General features: G+C 33.7%; 1 protein-coding gene across 1 annotated transcript; it reads right to left on the reverse strand.

Moving 5' to 3' along the window:
- Positions 1-21,729: 21,729 nt before the first annotated feature.
- LOC139527897 (uncharacterized) lies at positions 21,730-25,419 on the reverse strand. Its single transcript, XM_071323572.1, has 4 exons — positions 25,298-25,419; positions 23,627-23,761; positions 22,213-22,450; positions 21,730-21,917 (listed from the first exon to the last, which is right to left on the reverse strand). Exons 2-4 carry the CDS (start codon positions 23,714-23,716, stop codon positions 21,874-21,876), a joined length of 372 nt encoding a protein of 123 aa, XP_071179673.1. The 5' UTR covers positions 23,717-23,761; positions 25,298-25,419; the 3' UTR covers positions 21,730-21,873.
- Between the last annotated feature and the right edge of the window lie 340 nt (positions 25,420-25,759).

Consider the following 25,759-nt stretch of genomic DNA (forward strand, 5'->3'; position numbering starts at 1 on the left):
CATTAAAATTGGAATTTCTGTTCAACTGAGCGAAAATGGACTTAAAAATATACTGTTGGCCAACTGTTATTTGTTAAAAATATTCTGTCAATTAAAAACAAATGTGCTTTTGCAAAATTTAAATGTGGGGAAGCTCCACTAAAAAAATCGAAACTGGAAAGTATGAAAGACAAGAAGTCCACGAGATGACATGTGTTGTAGCTCTACTATTGAAGATGAACTTCATGTCATTCTAAAATGCCCATTATATGTAGTTTTAAGAGAAATATTATACATTTTAATGAACATTTTAACCTATAATTATCAGATAGCGAAAATTTTATATTTTTATTTAATAACGGCAATGTTGCTGCTATAGTCGCCAAAAACACCAACTATATTTTATTGAAAAGAACCTATACAAATCCTTGGTTGAACTAGGCTAGATTATAATTCTTCGCTTATTTGGCAAATTTATATGCTACTAAGATATTTTCAAATATTTGATAAATACCATTATAAATATCATTTTTGTCTTAGTTTCTGATGGTCACATGCACGTTATGTTATTCCATTGAGAAAATACAATATACAAGATTGTCGGGTAAATGTGGATTGCGGATTAAAATGTTAAATGTCAAACTTGAATTAACAAATTAAACTGAGGCGAATTAACACGAATATGTATATTCTCTTCAACAGTGTTTGAATTCTCTCTTCTGAATTTCATTTAAACTAAGCTAAAATGTTTTGTGGAAAATTGAATAAAAATAAACATTATATGTATTTGAAGGCATTATTTTAATTAAACAAATATAAGATCAGGCAAATATATCATGTATTATTTTAACTTGAGGAACCTTTAAAAACTTGAAATTGAATTTACAAGTTTAAGATATAATCTTGGTTTTTTTTATACATAAAAATAGTTAAATATATGGTTTTATCATAACAAGTCTTTATTTGAATTGAATAAACATGGAACACTTTAACGGATTCATTTTTCATTGTGTTCATGGTTGCCTATCAATGACACCGTTTTTAATGTACTAGTATGTTTAAAAGATTTTTATCCGCAAAAATAATTCACAATAGTACGTTGTTACTGACTAGGTTGGTCCCCTCTGTAAAACATTTAGTATGCCTTCGGAATATAAAAATATTAAGGTATTGTCAAGAATTTCAATAACGGCCGGGAAACAGACTACATGTAGTTGTTAACCGTCTATGATTATTAAAGAATGGCGGATGTTTTTTTTTCGGTACGTCTAAACACTGCTAAGGATTCCTTGGTGCACTAAGGCCTTGACTATACAATTCCACTAAGGACTAGAATGAGTCACGGCTGTTATATGTATTATGTTTATAAATCATGTTAGAGATTGATATTTAATGCATAAATTTCAAATTTTACAGAAAATAATCATAAATAAACGAGATATTCAACACTATTGAGACACGTGCCGTTTTTTCTTTGACATGTGCCAAATAACATAGCAACTGATTAAACAATCACGATCTTTTTTTATTTCAAGTAATTTAAAACAATTGTATCGAAAATATTTATGCTTCAAATATTTATAATTAAATGTGTTGTTCTTATTCAAAATGATAAAAAGGACAAATAATTTTGCTGTTGTTTTATTTCCTTCCAAACAAAATTGTTTGCCATAGGAGCACGACTTTTATGTGCGCTAACATATATATTTATAAGTGTTTCGTTTTTATTTTAATTCTGACAAAGATACGTGTATATACAAATGGTTTCACTAAAAATATGAGTAAATTCCGAAAACCATCATAAGAAACAACTATATGTTAAGTTTCATGAAATGGATAAGCGGTTCTCAAGTTACAGTGCGACATGCGGACGCCGGACATTTGTATACCATAAAACGTCAAATGTTGACGGGCGTATAAAAAAAGCGTAGTGCGCCCGTATGTCAGAAGGAAATCTGATTTGTATGTTTTTTGACGAGTCTTAGACTTTAGTCGAAAAGGCGAGACTAAGCGATCCTACATTCCGTCGGCGTCGGCGGCGTCTACAAATATTCACTCTGTGGTTAAGGTTTTTGAAATTTTAATAACCGTTTCTTAAACTATCCTGGATTTCTATTAAACTTGGACAGAAGCTTTTTTATAATCATAAGACAGAATCAAGAATTTTTAAAATATTTATTAGATTCATAAACTGTCCTGGGTTTTTACCAAACTTGGACAGAAGCTTTTTTCAATCAAAAGATAGTATCACCAGGAATATTTTCTTGATTTATTTTCTCGTTTTTGTTGAGCATACGATTAACAGAAAGAATAGGCGAGACACTGGGTTCCGCAGAACCTTTACGAATGTTTTTAACAAAGTGTCTGTTTAACATATTGTATGAGATAATCTATGAAATAAATTTAATGACTGTGGTATGTTCATTACTCACTGTTGAAGGCCGTGGGGTGACTTATGGTGAAAACTTCTGTGTAATTTTATTTCTTGCGATGACTTGTCTCATCCCCAATCATACCACATCTTTTTCTTGTTATCAAAACTTCAACACGTATTTTCAAAAACTTAAAGAACGGTTGTACGAATATGTATTGAAACCTCGTAACCAGCTTCAACATGTTCATTTGTGGACAAGAATCATTTGCGAATCTACAAAACACGTATTCAAAATGGCGATTAACTGGAAACAACAAAGTATACCAGAATTTGTTAAAACGCTCCACGAACAAGTCAAGCTGACGACGGACGACGACGAAGTGATACCAAAATACGAACGCAGAATTTGTATGCGGTCTTTTAAAAACCGACATTAGATGTATTGCTCTGTTGAAAAATTTATTATTTACTTGAAATATTTACAAAATACACTTGAAAAAATACTTCTTCGTTCTGAATTTTTTTTCAACAACTATTCATTTATCAGTATCCATCTTTACCGATCTTGTCGATTAAACGTTAACACAACAGATAGGAGGATTCCCGTGTAATCAGTTATGTAATTTGACACGTGTAAGACGGTTAATTGATTTACAATCCCATCATGAACAAAAAATGGATAAAAATACCGATTTTTCTATGAAACTTTAGACGCACCCGTGTTTTTTTTTTTTATAATGGGTTTTTTTTTGGTTCTGTAACTGAGGACATTTTTTGTCCTTTATGAATCCATATGACAAAGACTCCAATAAGGATAAATTTTGTTTCATAGAAAAATCGGTAGTTTTTATCCATTTTTTGTTCATTTTTATCGGATATAATAGATTGCATAATACAAACAATTAATTGAAGTTTCGTATGCATCTATCAAGACCAGGCCATGCACTTTTTGACTAGTATAAAGGGTTGCCTTGGTTTTATAGCTCAAAACGGTATTATTCGTTTTGTTTTACATTGGGTCGAATAATGAAATAATAGCTCAGCACACTTCGGCGCAGACCAGCAGACTTTGGCGCAATGGTGTGCGATGGTTTATATAACGCGGGATACATCAATTAAAGTCTATATATAGCTACATATGTGCAATTATTATGAGCAGTATAATTGTTTCAATGTCAGTATATAAAGCATTTACTATAGTGTTATTGCCTATGGATGTTATAGTTCAATTTGCTGCGTTCTTATTGAGAGATCGTCCTATTTGATGTTTTGAATGTGGAAATCATTCTTGCTTCTACATTTATCTTTACTTAATTTGTTCCTCTAATGAGATTCTCATTTACCATTATATATTCATAAGAAAAGTTTGTGGACCCGTATGTATTTAGGGAATGATACTCAATCGTACGTATAAAAACAAATCTTTCGTGTATTTCTCGTTTCACAGTCCTACATGTATATTGAATTTTACTCACAACTCAGTAAGTTGATACCAGCGCGGGGTACATGTATGCTTAAACCTCTTATTCTAGATGTCAGGTAACTTTCTTATGTTTATATTCATATGTTGGATTGATGTCTGATTGACGAATACTCGTCATTTTATATATATAGATTTTTTTAAATTTGTTTTTTAGGGTTGCACCTTCTCATTTAAGATATATTTCCGTGGCGTAACCTCGAAAGATTAGTCACATCACTAAAAACAATAAGGGAAATGAAACTTCTTCTCGCATGTTGAACTTTGGGTAATAGTCCTCTTCAACAAAATACTGCCTTGAACTCAATTTTGGTATAAATATAAAGAAGCCACAATTTGTTTTTGTAAACACCAAAAGCTAGGTAGAGCATATCCCTTATTTGATATAGGCTCTTAAATTCTGCAATGTTGAGAGACCATGCTAGGGCTGTTAGCAAGTCAAAATCGCTAAACTCTCATTATCCGTTGAGAGATTTTCTGAAAATACCGAATGGCTTTTGCCTTATTCGAAACTAAAACATTAGCAAATATAACTGGTGGCCTTCGGCTGTCAATTGTTCTTTTCGGGTTGTTGTCTCTTTGACATATTCCTGATTTTCATTCTTAGTTTTAAAATAACTAAAAATATTATTAACAATTGTTAGTTCAAAATACATTTAACAAGTCAGAGTGCGTTGATACATGTTATATTCTACTGAATCTACTATATCCGTTATTATTACGTAATATATATATATCATAAGTCCTGTGTCCAGGTGGAAATAACGGGCGGTAATAACAATATGTGATTTGTATGTCAGGTGAAAGTGACAACGGGTGGTATGTATACTACAATGTTTATCGTCTTCCATTATACATGAGGGTAAGGATGGGGGTTTATAGAAGGAAATTATAGACAAAAAAATACAGAATACAGAAAATAACCAGACAAATATATAGAAAAGAAAATGATGAGGTACTAGAATATATGGAATAAAGAATGATCGGCAAAAGGTAAAACGAATTATAAAACAAATTGCCTAAAATAGAATACAGAAATAATGAATCCCCATTCAGACCCTCATGATCTGACATTTAAAGCTTTAGGACAATTATGGGCTTGCGATACAGTTTTAGACCGACAGTGATTTTTTTTACAAAATCAATTTGTACATGTGTGTATATGTGCTAAAAATTATATCTTCATGTGCTAAATTTAAAAGACAAATGGGTTTGAATTATTCGACATTTACTTAATATTTCGGTTTCTTGGACATTTCTGTCCTTTGCGCAGACACCCTTAACATTTTATGTTTCAAAATATAAAGATATGCAGATTAAGGATTATCTTCATTACAAAATTGGGTTGTTACTACATTTGTGTAACAATTCTTTGTTAACAATTGATTTTTGTTAAAAGAAATTGATTTAAGAAAAAACGGTATTTTTGTTAAATATTTATCTAGTTAAAAAAAGTCGTTAGTTTTTTCATAACAGTTGGAACAAAAATCTCCATACGGTATCAAACCAAATTTCTAAAAAGAGGAGACATATGCTCTTAAGCTAAATAAAAATGGTTAAATCTCGAAAAAAAAATGTTAAAATGCTAAAAGAAACAGTTTAATGTCTGCTTTTTTAGATTAATTCTGCGAATTGTTTTTGTCCGCACAAAACATCAAACAGAGAGATAAAGATACTAATACTAATAGATACTTTATTCTCTAAAAACTAAATACAACTAATTGAATAAAATGGAGGATTGAAATGGAGAATGTGTCAAAGAGACAACAATCTAACCAAAGAGCAGAAAATGGTGCGTCTAAACACGGCTAAGGACTCCAAAGTGCACTAATGAGTTATAATATGCTACTAAGGACTAAAAGAGTGATGTACAATGTAAACACATTTCTTATCTAGATAGAGATTGATAATTAATGCATATATTTAAATTTAATCATTAAAGATCACAAATAATAATTGAACAATGCCTGTGCCGGTTTTCGTTATTTTTTCTGAAAATCACTGAACTATAAGACACGTGTCAAATTACAGTACTGATATCAATATTACCTTAAAAAATGAAAAAAATAATTATTTGAAGAAGAAAATTACCCTGACATTTAGATATATTTACCATAAAAATATTTTTAAACATTTTTTAAAAATCATTTAATATGCATCGGTTTATGATTTAATGAAAAAATACAGAAAATTGTTAAGCTGTTTTTATTAGGAAGGAAACTAATGTTTGCATCGAGAAAAATAGCCCCTCCCCTATAAATGATCATTAATTTACCTTATTGGGGGGCTTATTTGGACACCGATCGCGAGACCTGACTGCCATAAACAACATATTACGAACAGCAAACAATTGATATGTATGAAAGACAACAACGGACACAAAATGATTGCACTGAATAATTTCAACTACCATTCGGATCGATTTTTCAAATCTCATCAAATTAGACATGCATTGGAAAAGAAACTTGGGATATCTATTACCGTTTGGTTTCAAATTGTAATTAAAAAAAAAAAGTTTTAGGTAAAATCCCGTGAATCTCACCTCCTAGAAATTTGAAGTGTCAGGATGTTTGAATATATGTCTGAATTTTTTACATTTATTTATTGCAATCAATTATACCAAACATGTAGTTGAAATAATTTCTAGAACCAGTCACTGTCTGTAGATATAATGCGTCGGACATTGTATGCATAAAAATAAAATTAAGATTTTTAACTGTATGAAATAAAATTAGTAAGGGTTTCGCGGAACACAATGTCTCGCCTTCGTTTGCCGTAAACGTGAACTCTCAGGCTGAACAAAATCAAGACACTATATTTTGATTGTTAGGAGCTTCTGTCCAAGTTCACAAACATTTCCGGTGCCTATAAATAGCCGACTTTAATTAAGTTATTTGAATCTGAGCTGGTAAAATAGCATATTATCTATTATGCTGGTATCAGCAAAACAGCTACAAGTAGTGCCTTTAATTAAAATGCATATTGATTTTAAATACTATTCTAAATAAAATAGCTTTGAGAATCGTGTAAAAAGCGTTCGTTGTTCATTCGTCAATGAATCATTCAACGTGCGTGTATCGTGCGTGCGTGTATCGTGTATTTATCATTCATCGTGCATCGTGCGTGTATCGTGCGTTCATCATTCATCATTCATTTTGCGTTCATCCTCCGTGTAACGCTCATCGCTCATCGTGCGTGTATCGTGTATCGTGCGTGTACCGTGCGTGTATCGTGCATTCACCGTGCGTGTATCGTGCGTGCGTGTATCGTGCGTGTGGTCAGTTTGAATTTTAGAAGGTCTGTACCTGAGTGTAAATGAAGAGGATATCAGCAATCTTAGGCATTCGTACGGAAAACGTGGAAATGTGAAACAAATCAAACGAAAAATGTTTCAGCCTTATTTATAACATAACAATGTACAACAAAAATATGAAACACATGAACCAACGGCAACCATTGAACTACAGGCTCTTGACTTGTGACAGGCATATGAAGAATGTGGCGGAGTCAAACATGTCTGTGAGCGCTCAACACTAACCCACCCTTGGAACCGCCTTGTCACAGCACAACAAAAACCATAAAAAATCAGTTGAAGCTGGATAACTCAATAGATCGGTATTACTGGCCAATGTAAATTCATCAATTGAAGAGTGAGCTGATCCTGCTCAATGTGAGTCACCTGTCGTGTAATTTCTGAAATTACAAACCCAGTGACTTGGTCGAATGCGGTAGGTCATCCTCTGATAATTGGAACATATATTATCCGTTGTTTCCCTGTAATTGAGTGTGAGATGATTAAAAGTGTTCCATTTTTTGACAATAAAGTATTAGTCATTTGATTTTTGTCGAGCCTGCGACATTAATGTCGCGGAAGCGAGACAAAGCAAATCTTTATTCAGTCGTCGGTATTAATTGCGTCTTCGTCTTCGTTTTTTAGATTGTTTTGTTTTTCATTTTTTTCTCTCACATTTATAAAATTCCGAGATCTTTCATAGCTTACTATGTGGATGGGGTTTTGCTCATTGTTAATGACATATAGCTGTTTGCTTCTCAGTGATTTAGTATGTTTTGGAGACTGAGATTCTTATTGGCTATCATACCACATCTTCTTATTTTTATATAAGTATAAAAAAAGAAGACGTGGTATAATAGCCAATGAGACAACTCTCCATAAGAGATTAAATGACACAGAAATCTACAATTATATGTTACCGTGTGGCCTTCAACAATGAGCAAATCCCATACTGGCTAGTCCACTATAAAAGACCGTGAAATGATAAATGTAAAACAATTCAAACGAGAAAATTAACGAACTTATTATTAAACAAAAAGCAAACGAAAAATAAATATGTAACACATCAAACGACAACCACTGAATAACAGGCTCCTGACAGTGGGTAGGCACATATATATATAGAATGTGGCGGGGTTAAACATGTTAGCGGGATCCTCATCCTCCTCTAACCTGGGACAGTGGTGTAAATTTACAACATAAGTATGAAATATAAAAATCAATTAAAATAGACTTAACTCATTAGATGGATACAAATAGAAATAATACACAGAGTGGACATGGCCGGGAACTTGTATATCCCAACATCAAAAAGACACGAAGTACAATTCTGGGAGTTTTATTTTTGCAGTTCACAAAACTTTTTTGTCCTGATAAATTTATAAATCTCCATTTATGTTATAAACCGTGTATCGTTGTATAGGAGTTAATCTTTTAGATCTAGATAAAGCATCTACAGAAAATAATCTATTTTTATTATGTTGCAGAAAAAAATGTTGAGAGTCTACAGCAATCTCAGGCGATACAGAGGGTTCCGTGGAATCCTTCACGAGTTTAGTATAATACTGATTCCATTTGAGAACTAAGGAAAATAAACGGCCTGACTAAACGGTGGGGGTTTATCCTCCTTATGTCCGAAATATTGTTATTTTTTTTAGTACTTTTTTCTGATATTTGACTGCCTTTCATACAAAATAACTCACACAATAGAAGCACATTAAATGAACGAAATATCTTCTTACGATCTGACTACGCTCATACTACGACCATCATTCTCATTGTCATTTTCAAATAAAATATATTAAATCTCTCCAGGTTTTGTTTGTCTGTATGTAATTAGGACTTCTTGTCCATTTTCTCTAACGGCTCAACCATGCTTCTCGTTTTTATATAGATTAGACTGTTGGTTTTCTGTTTGAATGGTTTTACACTAGAAAATTTTTATAGCTTGCTTTTCAGTGTGAGCCAAGGCTCCGTATGGAAGGCCGTACCTTGGCCTATAATGGTTTACTTTTATAAATTGTTACTTGGATGGAGAGTTGTCTCATTGTCACTCATACCACATCTTCCTATATCTATTGACACATATGTGTCATCTCTGCTATCGTTCACTAAAATATCGTCATTTGAGCTTTATGGACCAGCAATAGGTTATAATTTAGGTTGGATTTGTCGGTCCGATATCTGTGGTTGATCAAGATTCGTAACTATCAGAGCTCCCTCTGCATCTACATCAACCCCTATCACCACGCCCACGTTTTCTAGTAAATTTTGGTGTCATGACTGTATTGTTTCCAAGAAATCTACGAATTAATCAGAAATAGAAGGAATGGAACTGTATTGATATTGAAGACGATGTTGACGTTATTGCTGAGAACGTACAGTGGAGATCAGTTCTAACCTCTCATAAATTCTGTCAGAATCTGTCAGGAGAACTGTTCTAGAACAGTATGTAGAACTGTCAGCCTGACACCTTTTAGTCAGTTCTAGGTTAGAACTGTTCTAGCTAGAACTGATTTGGTCAGTTCTACCTAGAACTGATTTGGACAGTTCTACCTAGAACTGATCCTGACAGTTCTACACTAGAACAGTTTTAGACAGTTCTACCTAGAACTGACCAAATCTTTGGTCAGTTCTACTTCTAGAACAGTTCTGCGGTAAGAATTGATTACAAATTCTACGGCCAGAATTGATTTATAAATTCTACGGCTAGAATTGATTTATAAATTCTACGGCTAGAATTGATTTATAAATCCTACAGCTAAAATTGATTTATAAATTCTACGGCTAGAATTGATTTGGTTTAAATTTAAGAACTCTTTGTCTAAATATAAAGGCTTCGGCAAAATAGCGATTAATATTATAAAGAGTTTTGCTATTTTGCCGGTTTTAACCCCGCCATATTCTGCATGTATGTGACTGTTCCAAGTCAGGTGAGGAGCCTGTTATTCAGTGATTTTCTTTTGTTGATGTGTTACATAAATTATTTGCTTCTCTTTCATTTTTTGAACATAAATTAAGCCGTTAATATTTGGGGGGGGGGGGGGGGGGCATTATTATTTCATTTATTTTACATTTGTCATTCGGGGAGTCAGGATGACTCGTTTTGCATAACAAAATTATCTACCCTTAATGTAATACGTTATTCCGGCCCAAACCACCAGGGTCGGATCCAGCAGTTAAAAAAAAAGGGGGGGGGGGTCCAACTAAAATGTATTGTCCTCATTCAAATGCATTGGTCGTCCATAAAAAGGGTGCTGTACAGTAATTCAGTTATAATTTTAGGTCAAGAGGGACTGTAATATATACAAGTTATAGCAATATTGGAAAACAATGACCTCAAAATTTTGTTCGCATGAATTTATAGTGCCAGCATATCCTCTTTTTATTCAAAGTATTGAATCGTAAACAAATATCAGTAGTTTTTATACTTCAGACTGTCGTGTAATAAAATCTTTTGACCACATCAATCTAAACTGACCTTATTTGCTCTTTCTTTCTGCAAATCTATATAGCTGTACAGTAATTCAGTTATAATTTTAGGTCAAGAGGGACTGTAATATATACAAGTTATAGCAATATTGGAAAACAATGACCTCAAAATTTTGTTCGCATGACTTTATAGTGCCAGCATATCCTCTTTTTATTCAAAGTATTGAATCGTAAACAAATATCAGTAGTTTTCATACTTCAGACTGAGTCGTGTAATACAATCTTTTGACCGCATCAATCTAAACTGACTGTATTTGCTCTTTCTTTCTGCAAATCTATATAGCTGTACAGCAATTCAGTTATAATTTTAGGTCAAGAGGGACTGTAATATACAAGTTACAGCAATATTGGAAAACAATGACCTAAAAATTTTGTTCGCATGAATTTATAGTGCCAGCATGTCCTCTTTTTATTTAAAGTATTGAATCGTAAACAAATATCAGTAGTTTTCATACTTCAGACTGAGTCGTGTAATAAAATCTTTTGACCGCATCAATCAAAACTGACCTTATTTGCTCTTTCTGTCTGAAAATCTATATAGCTGTACAGTAATTCAGTTATAATTTTATGTCAAGAGGGACTGTAATATATACAAGTTATAGCAATATTGGAAAACAATGACCTCAAAATTTTGTTTGCATGAATTTATAGTGCCAGCATATCCTCTTTTTATTCAAAGTATTGAATCGTAAACAAATATCAGTAGTTTTCATACTTCAGACTGAGTCGTGTAATAAAATCTTTTGACCGCATCAATCTAAACTGACCTTATTTGCTCTTTCTTTCTGCAAATCTATATAGCTGTACAGTAATTCAGTTATAATTTTAGGTCAAGAGGGACTGTAATATACAAGTTACAGCAACATTGGAAAACAATGACCTAAAAATTTTGTTCGCATGAATTTATAGTGCCAGCATGTCCTCTTTTTATTCAAAGTATTGAATCGTAAACAAATATCAGTAGTTTTCATACTTCAGACTGAGTTGTATAATAAAATCTTTTGACCGCATCAACCAAAACTGACCATATTTGCTTTTTTTTTTATGTGAGTCTATATAGTTGCACAGTATACTTCAGTTATATTTTTTTTTACTGTAGTATATATAAATAACTGCAATATTGGAAATTGAACAAACATCAGTAGTTTTCATACCTCAGACTGACTCATGTAACAAAAATATGTGTCTGCATCAATCAAAACTGACCATATTTGACAGCATCAACCAAATCTGACCATATACATGTATGACTGCATCAGCCAAAACTGATCATTTTGCTTTTTTTAATGTAAAAATGCGCGAAGCGGGTTTTTTAATAGTGTGCACCACATTTTTTATGTTATTTCGAATAGACAGAAAAAAATGATAAGTCATTTCTTATAATTTAATTCTAAATTCCATTTTAAACCTTGCCAAACCATGAAAAAACGTTGATGACATTACGGTCACATGACTAACTTATGTCCATGGGCGCTGATAACACAATAACGACAGAAGACCCGTTACATCCAAACTTAAATTATTAAATAATGAACCGTCACAAAAAGTGACTTTTTAAGTCAGTAGTTCATGATGGGTTTTTTTTAAACAAAACTATTTAACGGCATCATCCAACACTCACATCACTGATTCATATACTTTATTTTAAAATGAAAAGTACATGTATGAGAAGTTCTCTTCTTGGAAAGGTATACTGACTATACTGTTAATATAATTTGAAGAAGGAAAATGATTGGTTTTGTTTGTAGCCTTACGTCCAGTGGCAAATATTTCATTCATGTTCAGATCGAGTATATTTTTCTGACGTTCCAGACTCCCAGATATTATTCATTATCGTTATGGATAAGTCTGGCAACGAGATAATGCAAATCTGAGACCTCAGTGCAAATGTACATAGTTTTCTTGCGTTTAACAACACTGTGTTCATTACTATGATATCCCATAATTCATCCACTGTACAATTTTTGTTTGAACATTTGTCAAAACAAAATCTTAAATCATGAATGTAAATCCAGGCAAACAAGGTAAATTAAGATTAAATTTACTTGAATTAAATGCAGAGTTATATTTACGAAGAGACTGTTAAAAACGGGGAACGAAGAAACGTAAACAATGATGTTTCCTTTGCAATCTCATAAAAATATTTCTCCGATGAGTTGGATAACCTCCTATCCACTTCGATATTTGTACATGTAACTTTTGATCAGTAAAAAATATAGAAACATCTGCTATTATATATAGTAAAGTAATTGGAACTGATTTTTTTCTTCTAAATTCTAAATTGCCCTTTCTGCAGTGACGTCATTTAGAACTGTTCTACCAGAGACATATATGTGTATATATGTCTCTGGTTCTACAGTCCTGACTGATTTAGTCAGTTCTGCTGACAGTTCTACGGTTAGAACTGATTTGGTCAGTTCTACCTAGAACAGTTTTAGACAGTTCTACCCTAGAACTGATCCTGACAGTTCTACCTAGAACTGATTTAGTCAGTTCTACCTAGAACTGATCCTGACAGTTCTACCTAGAACAGTTCTAGGGTAGAACTGTTCTAGCTAGAACTGTTCTAGGACAGGTTAGAACAGTTCTATGACAGAATATTCTGACAGTTCTAATGAGAGGTTAGAAGTGATCTCCACTGTAGTTAGATCGCGGTATGAACGTAGTATAATCGTGGTAAGAATGTGCTATAATCGCACTAGAAGCGTGGTAAAATCGTGTTGCAATCGAATAACTAGTGGTATGGTCGTAGTGAGAACGTGATGAGCGTAGAAAAATCTTGATAAGCGTAATGAGGTCGCAGAATGAGCGCGGTAAGAACGTGGTATAATCGTAGCGGGATCGTGGTAGAAGCCTAATGAGAACGTAGAAGCATCGTGAAAGCAACGAAAATTTACATTTTCATGCCGCCCATACCGCGACCTCACTACGATCTGAATTTATTTTAAATCGCGGTGAGCGTAGTGCGATCGTGGTCTAGTGGGACTGGGGCTTAATACCGCAGTCCCACTAGGCCACGATCGCACTACGATCTGTGAAAAAAATGCAAATTTTTATGATCGTAGTACGATCGTGTAGATCGCAGTAAGGTCGTATCACGGTCGTGGTGAGGTCTTCAAGATAGTGAAGAGCGTGGCCAACTTTGAACATGTTCAAAACAATCGTGGTGCGATCGTGGCGAAATAATGTCGTAGAAGAAGCGTAGTGAGAGCGCACTAAGCTCGTAGTAAGATCGCAAAGGTCGCTGTACAATCGTAGTGAGAGCGTAGCGAAAGCATGATAGTCTTCGGAGAGACTGCACTACGATCTCACAGCGACGTTATTACGACCTCACTACGACCATCACGTTCTCCCCGCGACCCAACTACGCTTCCACAACGACTGTGCCACGCTGTTCACGACCATAGTACGATTCTAGCACGCCCTTGCCGTCCTCATCACGCTCTTCTTACGACCTGACTGCGTTCACACTACGACCATCATTCTCATTGTCATTTTCACATAAAATATATTCTGTAAAAAAAACTACCAGATTTTGTTTGTCTGAATGTTATTATCCATTTGCTCTAACGACTCAACCATGCTTCTCGTTTTTATATAGATTAGACCGTTGATTTTCCCGGCCCGTTTAAATGGTTTTACACCTAGTATTTTTTTGGCCCTTTAAAGTGTGCTGTTCGGTGTGAGCCAAGGCTCCGTGTTGAAGGCCGTATCTTGGCCTATAATGGTTTACTTTTATAAATTTGTTACTTGGATGAAGAATTGTCTTATTGGCACTCATACCACATCTTCCTATATCTGTGTCATCTCTACTATCGTTCACTAAAATATCGTCATTTGAGCTTTATGGACCAGTAATAGGTTGTAATTTAGATTGTATTGGTCGGTCCGGCATCTCTGCTTGATCAGGATTCGTTACTTTTCTCCCTTTGCCTCTACATCAACCCCTACCACCAAACCCTCGTGTTGTAGAAGATTTTGGTGGCATGACTGTATTGTTTCTGAGAAATCTACGTATTAATCAGAAATAGAAAGAATGGAACTGTATTGATATGGATCACGATGTTGACGTTACTGCTGAGAACGTAGTAAGATCGCGGTATGAACGTAGTATAATCGTGGAAAGAACGTGCTATAATCGCATTAGAAGCGTGTTGCAATCGGACAACTCGTGGTATGGTCGTAGTGACAACGTGAAGAGCGTAGAAAGATATTGATAAGCGTAGTGAGGTCGCAGAATAAGCGCGGTGAGAACGTGGTATAATCGTAGCGGGATCGTTGAAGAAGCGTAACGAGGACGTAGTAGCATCGTGAAAGCAACGAAAATTTACATTTTCATGCCGCTCATACCACAACCTCACCACGATCTTTATTTATTTTAGATCGCGGTGAGCGTGGTTGATCGTGGTCTAGTGGGACTGGGGCTTATACAGCAGTCCCACTAGGCCACGATCGCACTACGATCTGTGAAAAAAATGCAAATTTTAATGATCGTAATACGGTCGTGTAGATCGTAGTAAGGTCGTATCACGGTCGTGGTGAGGTCTTCAAGATCGTGATGAGCGTAGCGAAAGTGTGATTCTATTCGGAGAGATTGCGCTACGATCTCACAGCGATTTTATTACGACCTCACTTCGACAATCACGTTCTCACCGCGACCCACCTACGCTTCCACTACGACTATACCACCCTGTTCACGACCATAGTACGATTCTATCACGCCCTTACCGTCCTCATCACGCTCTTCTTACAACCTGACTACGTTCACACTACGACCATCATTCTCATTGTCATTTTCATATAAGTTTGTATAAAAAAGCTCCCTACATTTTGTTTGTCTGTATGTAATTATACATTTGCTCTAACGGCTCAACCATGCTCTCGTTTTTATATAGATTAGACTATTGGTTTTCCCGTTTAAATGGTTTTACACTAGTAGTTTTGTAGGCCCTTTATAACTTGCTGTTCGGTGTGAGCCTAGGCTCCGTGTTGAAGCCCTTACCTTGGCCTATAATGGTTTACTTTTATAAATTGTTACTTGGATGGAGAGTTGTCACATTGAAACTCATACCACATCTTTCTATATCTATTGACACATCTGTGTCATCTCTGCTATCGTTCACTAAAATATCGTCATTTGAGCTTTATGGACCAGCAATAGGTTGTTATTTAGGTTGGATTGGTCGGTCCGACATCTCTGCTTGATCAGGATTCGAAACTTAGTTCCCTTTGCCTCTACATCAACCCCTACCACCACGCCCACGTCTTTTAATAGATTTTAATGGTATGACTGTATTGTTTCCGAGAAATCTACGTATTAATCAGAAAAAGAAGGAATGGAACTGTATTGATATGTGTTTTCAATCCTCTAAACATGACTCTCAGTGGTTATCTGTATCAATGTGTATATTTAGCTATACTACTATTAAGCTACAACAAGTCTTAACTATATTTTTATAAGAATAAGCTTTACAAAATATATTGCCACACTATTGCCCAGTATTAACCATTTCAGGGAGTATTGCCAAGCCCGGGAATTCCCGGGGTTTTCCCGCCCGGGAATTCCCGGGGTTTTCCCACCTGAGTATTAATACTTTGCAAACCCTGTGTATTATGTTTCTTTTTTAAGTTGAGATATTCTCACTTATGTGGGTACGAAGTGAGATTCTCTTTCCGAAATTCTCTTTCCGAAATTTAGCAAACCCCGAAAATCCCTTTCAGATGCGGCTCCACCCGATAACAGATCCACACACTCAGACAATTATTGACGGTCCGACTTGACTTTGAAAATTTAGTTCTGTGTATAATTAAATTACTCCAAAGTTTTAACACCTTTATTTTACAACCATCCTATGGTCCTCTGCTTTTCAAACCAGCACATTTTAACATGTCCACTATCACTGCACAGATAATATTTTATTTACATAGTATAGAGATATATACCCAGCTATGACATGAAGCTGCCTATAGACAAAAGTTTAAATGAATCAATCAATTAACTAGAAGAAAATAAAATAGAACCGTCAAATATTACTATGGTGTCTAGATTTAAAACAGAATTCTTTTTTTTTTCTAATGTGCACGGTGATATTCTAATTTGCATTCCGTATTATCGATCTATTTTCCTTTGGACTTTTTCATCCATTTTTCTCTTGGTTCTTATTATTCTTGGCACTACTTATAAATTCACGAAAGGCAGAGACAGTACACGGCACTGCACACATATAGATGACACTTTATATATATGATGGGGTACCGTTCTTATATCCCAAGCTTATCTTAATATCTAGGAAAGCGTGCCACTTTCATAATGCAGTTTGGGAAGGACGGGGTAAAAACGTTTGAGATTTACTCCGTTCTCAAGAATTTAAATTATTAAAACGGAACCCGAGAAGCTTGAACGTAGTCGAAGGACAAAAAAGATATACACAAACAATTGCATGTACAACAGGAAAGCAAATAGTTCAGGTCTCGTTAAAAGTTTTTTTGTAACTCATTCGCCTCAATTTTAAGCAAATTTATGATTTTTTATTTGTTTAAGTCGTACATGTACATGTAGGTCGTTTTAGATGAGCTGCAGAGTCCTAATTAAGGTGGCAAGTCAGATTCTGTCGGGAGTTTCTTGCATTGGTGGCCTTCGGCTATTTTCTGCTCTATGGTCGGGTTGTTGTAACCTCGACACATTCCTTACTTTCCTTTCTATGTGCGTATGATTACACTGGAACAAAATTCCAATTTGATCTGTAACTTGTCATGAATCAAAGAGCAGATTGCTCTGAGAGATACGATTGCCAAATGTACGTTGATAGTGGGTCTTCCAATGGATGTAAGCTGGATAATATTATTTTCAAAACTAATTCAACTGCACATGAAAAATAGTTACAAAATAGCCAATCCCGGATAAAAGTGTATGAACAATGTAATTAGGCCTATTGTGTTTTATTTTTTTACTATCAATTCCAAGTTTACTTTCCACAGCAGTCACTGAGACTCAGAGTGAGAGAAAGTATTTCACTTCGTATCTTATCACCTATTTTCCTACGTTAATTCTAGGAGGAACCCCATTCCTAACTCTTTAAATATTTAATTTCCTTTGGGTCAGTGATCATGACTCCTTTCCGTACACATTTATCGGTTTAAAATTGCGATCGTTTTTAATATAATACACTTTATTGACAGAAAGAGCTAATACTCGACGTGTTGTTTTGATTCAGAATTCACGGAAGTTACTTCTGGAAGGGAGACAACTCGAAACGATAATATGGAAGACTCCATTTCGCCTGAATGGGTGTTCTACGATGTGGACTATATTCATTTTAATTTAAATGATGCATATGATTTAAAGTTATGCAACAACAATAACCTTCAATAGCAGACATACATAGAAAAGATCCCATGAGTTAACCAGATGCTCCGCAGGGCGCAGCTTTATACGACCGCAGAGGTTGAACCCTGAACGGTTGGGGCAAGTATGGACACACCATTCAAGCTGGATTCAGCTCTAAATTTGGATTGTGATTAAATAGTTGACACAGCATAGCTTTCTGACACAGAATGAATGTGGTCTAATGAACTTAAAAAAATTTTTTTGCCTTTGAGCAATTCACTATGCTGTTGAATATTAATCCTCTCAAAAAAATGTTTGAAGAAATTTTCTTTTTATTTATGAAATCTGAAATGAAAAAAATTGACCCCCCAATTTTTTTTTCACATCCCCCTTTCCCTTATTTCAAAACTGATCTCAATTCAAATTTCTAATGAAATTTGCAACAATAACTACTCATTTAAATACATCATAAAATATTAAAATGTAAAAAAGTGCTTGTTATCACTGAATGGTAAAGATTGTTTTAATCTATCAGTTGGTAGTAAAAGTGAATATACATTGTATATTGTATTTCACAATGATTTAAGTTGATTCAACTACTATTCTGGACAAAGAAAGATAACTCCAATTGAAATCCAATTGGAATTTCTTGCTATTGCACAATATTGTGCAATTAGATATTTCTTGCTATTGTGCAATACTGTGCAATTGAAAATATTTGCTATTGCACAATACTGTGCAATTGAAGATTTCTTGCTATTGCACAATACTGTGCAATTGAAGATTGCTTGCTATTGCTGAATACTGTGCAATTGAAAATTTCTTGCTATTGCACAATACTTAATATAATAATTTTGGATCCTGATTTGGACCAACTTGAAAACTGGGCCCCTAATCAAAAATCTAAGTACATGTTTAGATTCAGCATATCAAAGAGGCCCAAGAATTCAATTTTTGTTAAAATCAAACTTAGTTTAATTTTGGACCCTTTGGACTTTAATGTAGACCAATTTTAAAACAGGACCAAAAATTAAGAATCTACATACACAGTTAGATTTGGCATATCAAAGAACCTCAATTATTCAATTTTTGATGAAATCAAACAAAGTTTAATTTTGTACCCCGATTTGGACCAACTTGAAAACTGGGCCAATAATATAAAATCTAAGTACATTTTTAGATTCAGCATATCAAAGAACCCCAAGGATTCAATTTTTGTTAAAATCAAACTAAGTTTAATTTTGGACCCTTTGGACCTTAATGTAGACCAATTTGAAAACGGGACCAAAAATTAATAATCTACATACACAGTTAGATTCGGCATATCAAAGAACCCCAATTATTCAATTTTTGATGAAATCAAACAAAGTTTAATTTTGGACCCTTTGGGTTCTTTATTCCTACATGTAAACTGTTGGGACCAAAACTCCCAAAATCTATACCAACCTTCCTTTTATGGTCATAAACCTTGTGTTTAAATTTCATAGATTTCTATTTACTTATACTAAAGTTATGGTGCAAAACCAAGAAAAATGCTTATTTGGGTCCCTTTTTGGCCCCTAATTCCTAAACTGTTGGGACCTAAACTCCCAAAATCAATACCAACCTTCCTTTTGTAGTCATAAACATTGTGTTTAAATTTCATTGATTTCTACTTACCTAACTAAAGTTATTGTGCGAAAACCAAGAATAATGCTTATTTGGGCCCTTTTTGGCCCCTAATTCCTAAAATGTTGGGACCAAAACTCCCAAAATCAATCCCAACCTTCCTTTTGTGGTCTTAAACGTTGTGTTAAAATTTCATAGATTTCTATTCACTTTTACTAAAGTTAGAGTGCGAAAACTAAAAGTATTCGGACGACGACGACGACGACGACGCAGACGACGACGCCAACGTGATAGCAATATACGACGAAAATTTTTTCAAATTTTGAGGTCGTATAAAAATTAATTAATTGAGTGGGGAATCAAGAGCAACCATTCAATCGAAAACCCCTTGAAGTCATGAAAACTATACACATGCGCATAATTTCCTAAACAAACCCTGGAGCAAGAACGTACATTAAATGTTTATTAAACGACCTAGATGTTTCTCTATTTCTTTATGAAAGTAAAATCTCAAATATCAGTTTCATAACGGTAAAATATAAGAAAAACTCCACTTCAGTTCTTATATGACAGAAATAGATTTATCGGATTTCAGAGAACTCTCGCATTTTATCAAAACTGGGAATTCCCTCTGACGTGTTTCTAAATTTATAAAAGCACTAAATATAAATACTGCTTAATTCTGATTTTCCGATTTTCCGTGTTGTTAAAAACACACATATAAGTCAAGGGAATTATCAAACATGAAGATTATGAAAAGAACGTTATAGGAAAGTTGTTAAAGTTCAATCCCTTTGTTTGTTTTTACCTTTTAAAGCAAGACAATCATAAGAATCTGATATGTTCCTTAATGTTTAGAATAAAACGATTGACGTGAGGGCAATGCTCTGAGCCACCGGTATAAGTCTACAGATTGCTTGAAAGCAATCGTATCCCAAAAACTGTATACCAATTATCAAATGAACAAGTCTAAATTGAAAAAAAAACAAGTCAAATCTCTGATTGCGTTGGATAAAAACTGCGTGTGCATACACAACAAATTCTTGGTAGAGGGGTCTAAATACAGCACAAAGTACATTTTCTAAACCAAATTGAAAGGGTAAATTTTAACAAAACGTATTTGACTAGTAGGCGAGCCGACTGCCATTGGCTATTGCCAAATAAACGGAACACCAGATGTAAAAAAATGGATCTTATTATCTTTGTGTATTAACAAACAGATAACAAAAAACTTGTAGAAAAAATTGTGAAAACACAAAAATATGGTGCAAACATTTGTAAACAATAACCGAATTACGACACTTAATGTACTTTAGTGATGTTAGTAATATAAACGGGATTTGGAAAGCCATATCATTAACCTCAACTTAGGATGGACTCTTGAATTTTTACTCAACTTAGGAAGGAGAAAAAGTCGAAATAGGATGAAAGAATCATATAATGTATAACCCAAAAGCAAACATAATACAAGCCCAAACTATATAAACAAGTCTAAATTAAAAACTATGACGAAAAAAGGTGAGGAAAACTGATTATTCTTAGTCAAAGGACCATTACTTTAGACAAAATGTTAAGACCGGAATAAAATTTAAACTTGATCTGCAACTAATGTAATGATATGACTACATACCAATCATCTAATCAATATATTTAAGCATGATGAGTAAAAAGTGTGGAAACTGATTATTTGAGTAAATTTCAAGGACCATGATAACTCTGAACAAAATCATCAGACCGGAACAAGATTTTAACTTAATCTGCAACTTGTCAGGATAAAACTATGTACCACATATCAAATCAATATCTTAAAGCACGAAGAAAACAGATGCGGAGAACTGATTAGCTGGACTGACAGATAGACAGACACAGACGGACGAACGAACGGAATGCAAACCTTAAGTCTTATTCAACTTCGTCTGTAGGGGACTAAAAAGATATCCAACCACTAAATTCATACTCAAGCTGTTGTCTGGCATAAGGAAACCAAATGTCGTAGCACGATGACGACCACATGGACATCGCCATACTTTTATACGGCCGTATATTTTTGCGGTAATATAAAAAGTCTATGAAAATTAATTTAAGGCAATCTATAGTTGTGAACTTGTTTGTCATTTAGTCTCGTGAAAAAAATGTCTCATTAGCAAGCATACCTTTATATAATAATGTAACTAAGATTTTTTTATACATAGGAATCTTTTATTAATATGAAGTTACAGAAGGAGAAATTCTTTAAAGATTTTAAGACAATGTAATTATCAGTTTGGTTATTATTGAAGTTGTACAGTTTCAGTCTTCACATGTTGATACATTTTATCGTTCTATTTTCCCATTCCCATTCCCATTCTCATAAGTCCAGCATATTCTGAAGAAGACAAAAAGTAATTTCATAAAACACACAAGATAATATTATGCACGTATAATTGTACATAACTGGAAAATGATAGCTTGGCGTTAAAGACATTTGAATATCACTTTAAGTCATACAAAAATCAGCCAAAATTATACCATTGTTTAAATTTGAATTCATGCGTAATATGAAATATGCTATTTAGTTTAATGCAATTATATGTTTTAAACCATCCATAAAACAATAAACCAAATATATATTGCTAAGCCTGGAAGCCACTTAAAACTCGTCAGTAAAAATGCATACATACCATTTAATTCAATAGTACCATTTTCATTAAGGTCATATGTGGGATTCCCAAACACCATATTGAAGCCTCGTCTTGTTGTCTGATCAATAGATAACCCAGTGGTTTTCTTTACAAATTGTATCAATTCATCCACTGTAATATGCCCATCGTGGTTTTTGTCTGTCATGCTAAATGCCATCCTTACCGAATCCTCCATGCTTGGTTTTAAAGACCTTTTACTGCGATTCTGATGCATCATCTAAAATTGATTGTTATATATAATTTTAACATTCGGAACATCTGAGTTCACCCTCAGTATTTTGGTGTGGTTCAAGTTAATCAGTCTTTAGTTTTCTACGTTGTGTTTGTGTACTATTTTTTCTGTTGGTCTTTTTCTTTTTTAGCTATGATGTTGTCAGTTTATTTTCTATTAAGAGCTTGAAATTTCCTTTGGTACCTTTCGCTTTTCGTATACATTTGCTTAAGATTATAAGAAGTAAGTATAGATTATAACATGTCCCGAGACTCCCATATGGGCCTCGAGGCTTTAGCCGAGGGCTAATATGGGTCGAAGGATGATACAAGGACATATGGAAAAGACATGATGTAATAAATCTATCATATATTTAAGTTCTGCAGAAAGAGGGAAAAAATCAATTATAACAATTTAATGAAACGTAACAGGAAAATCTTAAACATTTGATCACAAAAGTGTCGTTAAGGATGCAATGACGTTCCGTCACCTGGAACCAGGGCACAATAACCAATAACCTCTTTTTTTGCCCTGGGCAGTTTTGAGGTTATTACATATTATGCAATAACTGACGTATTCGTAACAAATATGTGATAAACCGTGTTTAAATCGCTACAATAAAAGGCAATAGGTTCTCCGTTCATCGGACTATATTTGAAATATGTCAAAAATTTTCTTTGAGGATGAGAGCAAATTCCTATCATACTAGGAGCTTACGAAAGCTATTTAAACATCAAAGGAGAACACATTCATTGATAAGCAATGCGCTACAGAACACATTGTCACTACCAGCACCGTGCTACCAGTTACATATTAATCAATTACATTTTAGAAAGAAAAGAAAACAAATGACAGCATTTAAATTGCAACACATATTCTAATGGAATAAAAAAACATAGTTGAAATTAATATCCGGTTTTAAAAAATAAAGAATATTTCAATATTTACACGATCATGATCTTGTGCGTATTAATTTTCTTATGAGGTTTATGTTACATTTTCGTATTTACTGTTTACAAAATCTGCGCTAAAAATGTAAAAGATTTTTCTCAACTATTACCTATTCATTTTGCTATTCTATCTAGACCTGTTTAAAAGAATAATATTTTGTATATACATCATAACAACACAAAGAGCAAATGACTTTGATAATACTCATAACCAAGACAGATATTTGCCTACCTTTACTGACTGCACTATGAGGCTTGGTACTAAATCATCAGCCAAAACCATTCCAATCAGCACAATACAGGCTATCAGTGTAAGTTTCATTTTGATTGTCGCTTACGAAGTTTCAAATAAAGGTAATATATTCGACTGAAATAAAGATATTCATGTAAATATAAAAAAAAAAAAAAAAAAAAAGAAGATGCGTTATGATTGCAAATCCACAAGAGACCAAAATGACACAGAAATTAAAATGTCTTTCAACAATGAGCAGCAATACGTATTGAGTATACATGTACAATGTGCTTGAAATCGCTTTTTACATTTTCTCAAATAATGCTGGTCACATGATTTTAAATAAGTATATACTACATGTATCCCGAAAAAAACAAATGTTGTTTAAAATGAACATTTTTAGTTTACTACAAAGAAGCTGCTGCCTTGTTTCGCTTCGGGTAATTTACTTGTGGTTTGAAAACTGCCAAAATGTTATATTTTGCTTGAATGTTTTATGAATAACATAAACGGTACCAATTTTCTGCACAAGATGTGCATTTCAACAATAAATGTCTCGCCAGTGACGATCGAGCCGAAAATAATTGAAAATTCCAAGCGTTTTAAAACAAACGACGAGCTTATAAATCAAATTGGACAAAAATATAGCGAAAATCGGTCGAGGAATCATTCATTGCATGTGAGAGATACATTCCTTAATTTCAAATCATTTGTAAAATTTTGTAACCACAAATTCGTCCGCTATTTACGAAGTCATAGCTAAAATGCCGATGGAAAAGGTCACTTTTTAAAGCGTGGAAATTTGTGAATAGGTCTGGAAAACTATCAAAAATATATGATAAGGTGAATAATATAGCGAAAATCGTTCTAGGAATCAGAGCTTTTCATGGCGAAGAAATATTCTTTACTTTCAAATAATTTTTAACATATTCGTCCGGTAGCATGTGTTTCACTGTGTTAGTATGATTTGAAATATAAAAAAAAATATGTAATGAATTATTTTATTGAACTAAACATACGGTAGGTATAACCTCGGGAGCCACTTCCTATGTACAAGATGATAGCCAAGACATGCCACATAAGTCACTTTTTAAAGCTTTAAAATTTGTGAATAGGTCGGGAAAACTATCAGTAATATATGTTAAGGTTAATAAAGTTCCTATAACGTCTTCGTCTGTCATCTTTGTTGGTGTTTCCCGTTGTGTTTATAGTATCAACTATTTTGATTTCTTTTAATAATTTTGTATTCCACACTTACATTACACAACACAAAAACAAAGAAATATGGGAAAAGGTGACATTTTTGTGGACGCAATATAAGAAAGGTATAGATTACCAAAATCTAAATTATATGAAATTAAAAATGATTGCATCCCTATCAATTAAGTATTGAAGCCCCCCCCCCCCCCCCCCCCCCCCCCCTTTTCCCCCTCTTCCACTGAGGATATAAAAATTATATATGGATCTTTCTCATACGATTATATTATTTATATAATGAGGCGGCACTTTGTTTTGGTACAACTCCTTTTTGCTTTAATAAAATAAAATAAAATGAAAATAAGAGAATTCTAACATTGAATATTTGAACAATTTTTACATTTGCTTTAATATCCTTTCATTTAGATTATTGTATACTTGTTATATATACTTTAAATATGTTATAATTCTTACCTTGTTCGTCTCTGAAGTTCGTATTACCAGAATAAAAACTACCGAAATTCCCTTCAATTTATACCATCTCTCTTGTTGGAATTCCATAACCATTAAAAATAAAGATTACAAGTCTAAACTTGATTCTGTCATCACTTTTCACTTGGGATTTCCTATCTCATTTCCTGCTGCATCAGTATTTTGAAGTACTTTGGGGTCATGGTATACTTTAATGATTAGTTTACCATGTTTACAGTAATAAGATTATTTTTACACGTTACAGAATAAATGTATAAATAGAATGATGATCATTGACCTGCATTGCCTTTGAATTTTTACTGTCACGTTTTCTTACAAATAAGAAAACAAAAAGCGTATAGATGAACCTAATTATAACTGTTTAGTTGTAGTAATAATTTAATACAACTTGCTTTTATGTTTGAATGTGCCTCGGTATGTGCCTGTCCCAAGTCAAGATCAGTC

The sequence above is a fragment of the Mytilus edulis genome, chromosome 6, assembly GCF_963676685.1.
Source record: "Mytilus edulis chromosome 6, xbMytEdul2.2, whole genome shotgun sequence".
NCBI lineage: Eukaryota > Metazoa > Mollusca > Bivalvia > Mytilida > Mytilidae > Mytilus > Mytilus edulis.